Source organism: Physeter macrocephalus, chromosome 8, assembly GCF_002837175.3.
Source record: "Physeter macrocephalus isolate SW-GA chromosome 8, ASM283717v5, whole genome shotgun sequence".
Lineage (NCBI taxonomy): Eukaryota > Metazoa > Chordata > Mammalia > Artiodactyla > Physeteridae > Physeter > Physeter macrocephalus.
The window spans coordinates 154,194,183-154,203,093 of NC_041221.1; the positions used below are offsets into that span (position 1 = coordinate 154,194,183).

Here is an 8,911-nt window from a genome sequence, read left to right on the forward strand (position 1 = left end):
AGAGTGAGAGGCCCGCGCACCGCGATGAAGAGTGGCCCCCGCTCGCCACAACTAGAGAAAGCCCTCGCACAGAAACGAAGACCCAACACAGCCAAAAATAAATAAATAAATTAATAAACTCCTACCCCCAACATCTTAAAAAAAAAAAAAAAAAAAGAGTGATGGCCTTTGTAAGTGCTTCATACTTGGGTGGCCAATCGGTTTGATCCAGAGAGCAGTCCCACAAGACAGGCAGGGCAGGAGTTATCACCGAGGAGATGGGAGTCCTTAATGTGAAGTGGTGCCAGAATCAGAACAGGGACAGGAAGTGGAGGCTGAATTACTAGCCCTCCCAGCGGTGAAGCTGGAATAGAGTGAAATTCACCGTGCTCCCAGCCCATGCCTGGCACATGGCAGGTTTTCAGTGCACCTGGCACTGCCTCCTCTGATCGGCTCCCTGGGCCCTCGGGCAGCTGCTTCCCTTTGCTTGCACCATCTGCACCCATCTCGTGCCTATTCTCCTTCAAGTGCTCTTTGCTGCAGACAACTCATTGTTTCCTTTCATTGTGGCCCTTCCCACCTTCATCATATTGTTCCCTCAACTTAGAATGTTATCTGCCTACATTCTCAGTCTCTTCCAACCTTACCACTTCCGCAAACATCCAAATTCCTTCAAGACCTGTATTAAATGCCATCTCCTCTGCAAAGCTACACCAGCCACAGCTGGACGCCATCACTCCTTCCCCAGGCCCCAGATCTGCATGTCTCTCGGGACACATCCCATCCTGCTTGCACAGGGGTTCTCTGCAAGTGTGTTTTGTCCCTGGACCAGACTGCAGGCTCTTTTGGGAAGGGGGTATGTCTCACTGCTTCCTCAGTGCTGGCCCCCAAATGAGGTGGCCGAGGCACGTTGGTCGATGAATGCAGGGGTGACTGAGTGAATGAGGGAAGATGGGAGCATGGGTGGAGGGAGGGCTGGGCAGAGGTGGAGGACACCTCAAACCCTGTGGCAGAGCTGGCCCTGGCCTTGCCAACGGCAATGGGATTCCAGCCAACTGAGTCCTCAGGGTGAATAACCTCAGGTTTCTGCCGCCTGCCCACATCAGAAAATTGCAAGTGCTTCCTCTTCAGGGGTGGGAAGGAGAAGTGGGCTGACTTTGGGGCTGAGCCTCAGCGTCTGGGAGGGTTTATAAGCAGAGGCGCCAGACCCCTCAGCACCGCAGCCCTTCTTCCTCATCCTTCTGTCCCTGAGCCTCCGGCTCCCCGGCAGCACGGCCTTCAGCGGCAAGTACGAGACAGAGAGTGAGAAGGACTACGACAAGTTCATGAAGCGCCTGGGTGAGTGGAGCTCCCGAAAGCACCTTCCTGGGGCTGGGCTGTCACGGCCGGCTCTGCACAGGGAACCCAAAATCTACGAGGCTCAGAGAAGTTGAGTGACTCGTGCAAGGTCACACAGCCAGTAATGGGTGAGGTGGAGAGTTGACTGGTTTATTCATTCAAACATTTCCTGAATGCTTTTACTACACGCACGGCCAACCCAATGCTACTGATGGGGCGTCTCAGCACGACTTGCCCAAGGTCACACTGTGCAGCAGTGGCAGATGTCATTAGACCCCCTGGACCCGAGGATGAGATGATGAGTGGTGTCACCACATCCTGCCTGGGGAGAGGTAACCAAGGGGTGGGAGCACAGAGATCAGGTTTGACAAGCCACTCGTTCACTAAGTCACTGAGCAAACAGGGGCCTCTTACAGTGCTAGGCACTGTGGGTGGAGATCAAAGACCCGACTCTTCTGACTGTTCGATTTGCAGCACTGGTTGTAAGGAACCAAAGAGACAGTGGACTTGACAATCCTGCAGAAATCTTGGTGTGCTAGCTAAGTGTGAGGCAGTGCAGTTGTCTAGATTGAGGACAGCCCCAGGGGACCAGGGCCTACTAACTCCTGGTAGGAAATGGGCCCCAAGAGTGGGATCCGTGGGCCCTGGGGCCTTGGGAAGACAAGAGCCCTTCTGAGTCAATTACTGGGACTGGCCCTGAAGGAATAGTGACTTGGCTTCACCTACAACAGTCTAGATGTAGGAATCTTTATCTGTAAAGCAAGAGCATTTCAAGACAGTCTTGAAGGTCTCATTCATTTTAGAAATTTGTGAGGTTGGCAAATTTCTGTTCTACTACTATCAGAAGAGCAGCTATTATTTATTCTTAACTATATGCCAGGAGTTTTACCAGACACAATCACTGTAATTTAATCCTTGCAACAGCCCTGTGAAATGGGCCTTACTATCCCCATTTTTTGGATGAAAACACTGAGGCTGGGAGAGACAGTGACTTGCCCAAGCCACATGGCTCACGACGTGGGGCTTGTGCTCGACTGTCAGGCTAGCCTGCCGTAGGGGAGGCAAGCTCGTGCCCAAAGCCACAAGTCATAGGCAGCTCTTACATGGCCACTCTGCTTGTCCCCTGGCCCAGGGCTCCCCAGCGACAGGATTGAAAAGGGTCGCAACCTCAAGATCATCTCAGAGGTGCAGCAGGACGGGCAGAACTTCACCTGGTCCCAGAACTACCCCGGGGGCCCCTCCATTAACCAACAATTTCACCATTGGCAAAGAGTGCAACATGGAGACTGTGACGGGCAAGAAGTTCAAGGTGAGAGGCAGCTAGCCACCCCTCCCTCCTTCGCCAGGACTCTGGCTGACTTCTTGGTCCTCACCATGTCCCCGGGGGCTGCTCCCCGAGCTGAGGCTTGAGCTGAGGCTTCTTCTCGAGTCTAGCCTCCAGCTTTAACAGCTTGAGTTACTTGGCAATTTAGCCTCTCCTAGTTTTTAATGCTACCGTCAATAATGGACACTATAATGATAGTAAAATTGTTAACATTTGCTGAATCCTTCACACATATATCCCAGACACTTGCTGGATCTGTCACACATCTTAATGCAGGTAAGCCCATGAGGTCGCTACAATTACTGCCCCATTTTACAGATGGGGGAGTTGGGCTGAGTCATAGGATTAAATAGCTGCCTGGATCCCACAGCAGGGGCGGGCCTGCATAACCAGGCAGTCTGGTTCCAGACAGCATAACCACATTTTTTTAAAAAATTAATTTATTTTTGGCTGCATTGGGTCTTCATTGCTGCACGCGGGTTTTCTCTAGTTGCGGTGAGCAGGGGCCACTCTTCATTGCAGTGCACGGGCTTCTCATTACTTCTTGGTCCTCACCATGTCCCCGGGGGCTGCTCCCCGGGCTGAGGCTTGAGCTGAGGCTTCTTCTCGAGTCTAGCCTCCAGCTTTAACAGCTTGAGTTACTTGGCAATTTAGCCTCTCCTAGTTTTTAATGCTACCGTCAATAATGGACACTATAATGATAGTAAAATTGTTAACATTTGCTGAATCCTTCACACATATATCCCAGACACTTGCTGGATCTGTCACACATCTTAATGCAGGTAAGCCCATGAGGTCGCTACAATTACTGCCCCATTTTACAGATGGGGGAGTTGGGCTGAGTCATAGGATTAAATAGCTGCCTGGATCCCACAGCAGGGGCGGGCCTGCATAACCAGGCAGTCTGGTTCCAGACAGCATAACCACATTTTTTTAAAAAATTAATTTATTTTTGGCTGCATTGGGTCTTCATTGCTGCACGCGGGTTTTCTCTAGTTGCGGTGAGCAGGGGCCACTCTTCATTGCAGTGCACGGGCTTCTCATTGCGGTGGCTTCTCTTGTTGCGGAGCATGGGCTCTAGGCGTGTGGGCTTCGGTAGTTGTGACCATGGGCTTCAGCAGTTGTGGCTCGCGGGCTCTAGAGCGCAGGCTCAGTAGTTGTTGCACACAGGCTTAGTTGCTCCGCGCCATGTGGGATCTTCCCGAACCAGGGCTTGAACCCGTGTCCTCTGCGTTGGCAGGTGGATTCTTAACCACTGCGCCACCAGGGAAGCCTCCATAACCACATTTTTTTTTTTTTTTTGCGGTACGTGGGCCTCTCACTGTTGTGGCCTCTCCTTCCCGGACCGGGGCACGAACCCGCGTCCCCTGCATTGACAGGCGGACTCTCGACCACTGCGCCACCAGGGAAGCCCCCCATAACCACATTTTTATGCTGCCTCCAGCGTGGCCTAGAGATTAATTGCCCAGCCCTAGAACCAGACTCATCTGGGTTTGAAACTGCAGTCGTGGGTAGCAAAGAATTGAAAGGTGGTTGTTTGTCCTTTCCTACCCAGACTGGTCCCCCAGGTCTTCCACCCATTCCCCTCTGTAGCCCCCAACCCTGGCCAAGAGAGTAATTTGCTCCTTCAGGCTTCTAGGCTGCCAAGGTGGAGGATACGTAGTCATAATATTCATATTCTGCCACTTGGGTATTTTAAAAATTTAACAACTTCTCACAGATGTCTTTCTGTGTCAGCATATATTGACTTGCCTCTTCTTTTTTAATGGTGGTACAGTATCCTATAGTATGGAAATGCTATCATTTACTTACCACTCCCTCATTAATAGATTTTTAGGTTATTTACCAGTGGATAATACAGGTTGGATATTTAGGTTGTTCACTATTACAAACAATGTTGCAATCAACACCCTTGGATGACTTCAGCATCATTCTAATAACGATGATCATAACTGACTCCATAGTTAACAAGGGGTGCTCAACACCAAGCCAGGCACTGCTCTAAGCACTTTATATATATCATAGTAAATCATTTAACCCTCCCCATAACTCCAGGAAGTAGGTACAGTCACTACCCTTATTTTAGAGATGAGAAAACCGAGGCACAGGGACTTCCCTGGTGGCACAGTGGTTAAGAATCTGCCTACCAATGCAGGGGACAGGGGTTCGAGCCCTGGTCTGGACGGTCCCACATGCCGCGGAGCAACTAAGCCCGTGTGCAACAACTACTGAAGCCCGCACACCTAGAGCCCGTGCTCCGCAACAAGAGAAGCGACCGCAATGAGAAGCCCGCGCACCGCAACCAAGAGTAGCACCCACTCACCACAACTAGAAAAAGTCCATGCACAGCAAAGAAGACCCAATGCAGCCAAAAATAAATAAAGAAATAGATAACTAAACAAACAAACAAACAAAAACGAGGCACAGAAAGGTTCAGTGACTTGCACAGGTTATCTATATCTTTGGATATATGTAATTAATTCCTAAAGGGGGATTGCTGAGGCTGCAAGCAGGCCCTTCATCCCTGAGGGGCTGGCCTGTGTTTGGGGGGTGCTCTGCAACTCTGTGTTTTGCTTCTCTTCCAGGCCACTGTGCAGATGGAGGGTGGGAAGGTGGTGGTGAACTTCCCCCACTACAACTACATCGTGGAGATCATGGATGGCAAGCTGGTGGAGGTGAGTGTCCCGCTGGTTCCTGGCAAAATCGATGAGAGTGTTTTTCTGCCCCCAGCCACGGCCCCCAAGAGGTGGTCCTCTGGGCAGCTGGTTTTATGGGCAACCCCCCCGCCCAACCATGGGCCAGGCTCTGTGCTGAGCACTAGGGGCACGTGACCTCATTTGACCTTCACAATCACCCTGTTAGGTAAGGATTTTTATCCCCATTTTGCAGGTGAGGAAACTGAGACACGGGATGGCTAAGTGATTGGCCGGAGGGCACAGAGGTTTTTTGACAGAGCAGGGATTTGGCTCTGGGCAGTCTGACTCCAGGGCCCACACTCGGCCACCTCAGGGACACAAGTCTGGACCCTTCCCAGAGTGTGAATGAAGTGGGGAGTCTGGGTGGGCCCTGCAAGGGTAGCCATCACTCCATTCCATTTCCACAAGGGACTTCAGGCCCTTGCTGCTAGATGTTTTGGTGTTTCAAGAGAAGCTGGAAATTGGCACTTCCAAGTGAAATTCCCAGTCTAGCAAATGTTGCCAACTAATTAAACATTTTTTGAAACGCTGACAGGGACAACTCACACACCTGTGGACTGACCCCTCCCACACGCCATTCTCTGTAAACACAGGTTGGAGGTGCTGCCCTGGAAGGCCCTCATCTCACATCCATCTCTTCTCCCTGGGGCTCCAAAGTTTCACCCCGGTGAAAGAAACGGTGTGAGATTAAGAGGAAAAGGAAGGCGTTTCTACATGTTATTCCCCCTTCGTGAGCCTGTGTCCTGGGCTAGAGTCCCCCTGGGGGAGGTCTGGTCTGTCCTCCCCAAGCCTCTCCAGAAGGTAAGTGATGGGGGAAGCAGGGTTTGCCTTCCCCTGTCCTCTCTCTCTCTCTCTCAATCTCTCCCTTGTTTCCTTGTTTTCCTCATCTCAAGCCCAGTCTAGAGAAAAGGAGCACGTGGCCCAAGAGGCTCAGTGCCTTCCCATTACTCCCATTTTACAGAGAAGCCATAGAGTCTCAGAGACACAAGTAACTTGCCCACGGTCACACAGCTACTTTGTGGTGGAGGCAGATCGCATCAGCTGACTTCTAAATTCTCTGCCTGCTCTTCCCAGGCCAATGGGTCTTCTTTCTCCCCTTCATTTTAGTTTAAAAAAAAAAAATCTAAAAATAAATAGATGTACAGTGTTTTAAAAATATATCTATGTGTATGTGTATATATATACATATGTGTGTGTGTGTGTGTGTGTGTGTGTGTGACATAAGTGACTATACATTTTTTTCTGGATGGAAATCAACCTCTCGGAGAATCTGATGAAAGCTAGAGGCAAAGCTCCCCAGCCTGTGAGGAGTGCAGGGAGAACACAGGGCAGGAGAATGGAGCACATTTGTGCCCAACTGAACTGATCTTCCCAAATGGAACAAACCCGTTTCCTAATTCCTAGAGGCGCCTGACCATGGAGCCTATATGGTGTGAGCAGAGCCCAGAGTTCAGGGCCATTATACACACACACACACGCACACGCACACGCACACGCACGCACACACGTAGGCAGGCACAGGCACGCACACACGCAAATGCACATGCACACAGACTAGGCACCAGAGACAAGCCGTCTTGGTTGCAGATCTCCCATCTCTGGAGGCCCAGAATCATTCTGGATACCTCCCTTCTTCTCCACCAACATGGGTGCATTTTGCAAGCACCCCTCCTCCCATCTCCACCTACCACCAGCACCCCTTCTCTCATCACCTCTCCTCTAGACCGTGCCCCAGCCTTCTCCCTGGCCTCCCCCTCCACTTCATCTTCCATCCATCCCATATGCAAATCACACATCACTTCACACTGCTGCCCTCTGACAAAACTGCTTCCACCAAACTCCATTTGCCACCCACCCCTCCTCACAAGAAAGCTGCTTTCCTCTGCTGGGGATCTGGACCAACTGATGCTATGCACACATCCCAAGACAGCGTGTCTTGGCCTTGAGCCCAGGGCACCACACCCAGTGGGCCTTGGCTGAACAGTATCCTCTTGCAGCCTCTTCCATGAACGCTTACACTTCCTGAGGACAGGGAATGTCTCTTCCCATCACCGAGCACAGGGGCCCCATAAATGCTAAATGGTGCAGAGGGTGAGCATGGCCCCTCAGCCTTAGAGGGGTGACTGATTTCTCTAACCTTCAGTTTTCTCATCTGTACAACGGGGACAAGCTTGGTGTCGTGCAGATGTGCCTGGCATGGGTGAACTGAAATGGACAGACGGGTGGAAGATTATCCCACGAAAAGCCACATCACGCCAACATCTGTTAGCACTTTGGCCACGTAGAGTCCACACAATGAGTCCTGTAACAAATTGGGAAACTGAGGCCCAGAGAAGCAGTGCAGCAGGCTCACTCCCATTCAGGGCTGGGACTGGAGGCTGGTCTACCTTCTCTGGGCCCCATGGTCACCCTGGGGCCCCTGCAATGACACCCCCTGTTCCTGCTGCTTCTTCCAGATCTCCACCTTTGAAGGTGTGTCCTACGAGCGCGCGAGCAAGACGCTGGCCTGAGCGAGTAGGCAGGGCTCCGCGGGGGCCGCAAAGCCACCGATAAAGCTGACGTAACAACAGACATTCTGCTCGTTCCAGAACCTCTGTCTTTGTTCTCTGGTGTCTTCGGGCAGTTCTGGCTGGTGGGGGTGGGAAACCCCTGGCGATGGCTACACAGGCCACACCTTGGCCCTGAGATCTCTGTGGGACCTGTGTCATGGCAGACGCAGACGGGTATGGACGGAAGACCCCTGGCCCCGGGGAGAGGGCAAAGGCGGTGCTCAGGACGCATGGCGGGCACACTTCTGTGGACCCCTCGCCCCAGCCTGCCACCCACACTCTGCGCGGAGACCATCCTTTCAAGAGACAAACATCACCTCGGAGGGGTGGCACACTGACTCTCAGATGGGCCACAGGAAGGTGGGGAAGGGCCCCCCGCTGTGGGCCCCGAGGCTGCACGGACACCGGGATGCACCCACCAGGGCTTAGTCAGGGAAGGTGTTTCAGCATGGCTGTGGCTCTCTGCTAATCTGCTGTGGAGTCGTTCCTTTGGGTCTCAGTTTACCTGCTGGTACAAGAGGGGGCCAGGAGGACCAATGAGGGACTGAGGAGAAAATGGGAGCCTATGAGACGGCAAAGGGGTTAGGGGAGTGCCAGGCAGGAAGCGAGCTGTCAGAGTAGGGCTTAGACAGGGGGGCCTAGGAGAAACTTGGAGAAGCTGCGGTGGGCTGGGAAAAGTGGTCAGAAGGGTCACTCTGATCCCCTGGCAGGTGCCTGGAGCCCTGCATCAGGAAGGATCCTGAGGCAGCATCTGGACTGAGCAGACATCCCTGCCTGATTACAGCGTCTGTCTGGGGCATGGAAGAGGAGGAGGGAGGTCTGCCTGTCCCGTGGCTAGATAATCGCTAATCCTGATGGGCTTTTTCTCATTCTCCTCTCTCCTTGGGAGTGTCCCCCATCTGGGTACCACCCTAACTTCTATTCTATTACTTTTTTTGGCCGTGCCCTGCAGCCTGCAGAATCTTTAGTTCCGGACCAGGGATCAAACCTGTGCCCCCTGCAGTGGAAGCATGGAGTCTTAACCC

At 52.3% G+C, this 8,911-nt stretch overlaps 1 protein-coding gene across 1 annotated transcript in view; it reads left to right on the forward strand.

The window, feature by feature from the left end:
• FABP6 (fatty acid binding protein 6) overlaps positions 1–7,847 on the forward strand; it is a 16,079-nt gene extending 8,232 nt beyond the window's left edge. Inside the window, 5 exon segments of the mRNA XM_024115825.1 lie at positions 1,250–1,317; positions 2,450–2,562; positions 2,564–2,626; positions 5,227–5,316; positions 7,794–7,847. Of these exon segments, the coding sequence (XP_023971593.1) occupies positions 1,250–1,317; positions 2,450–2,562; positions 2,564–2,626; positions 5,227–5,316; positions 7,794–7,847 (388 nt within the window).
• The last annotated feature ends 1,064 nt before the right edge of the window (positions 7,848–8,911 follow it).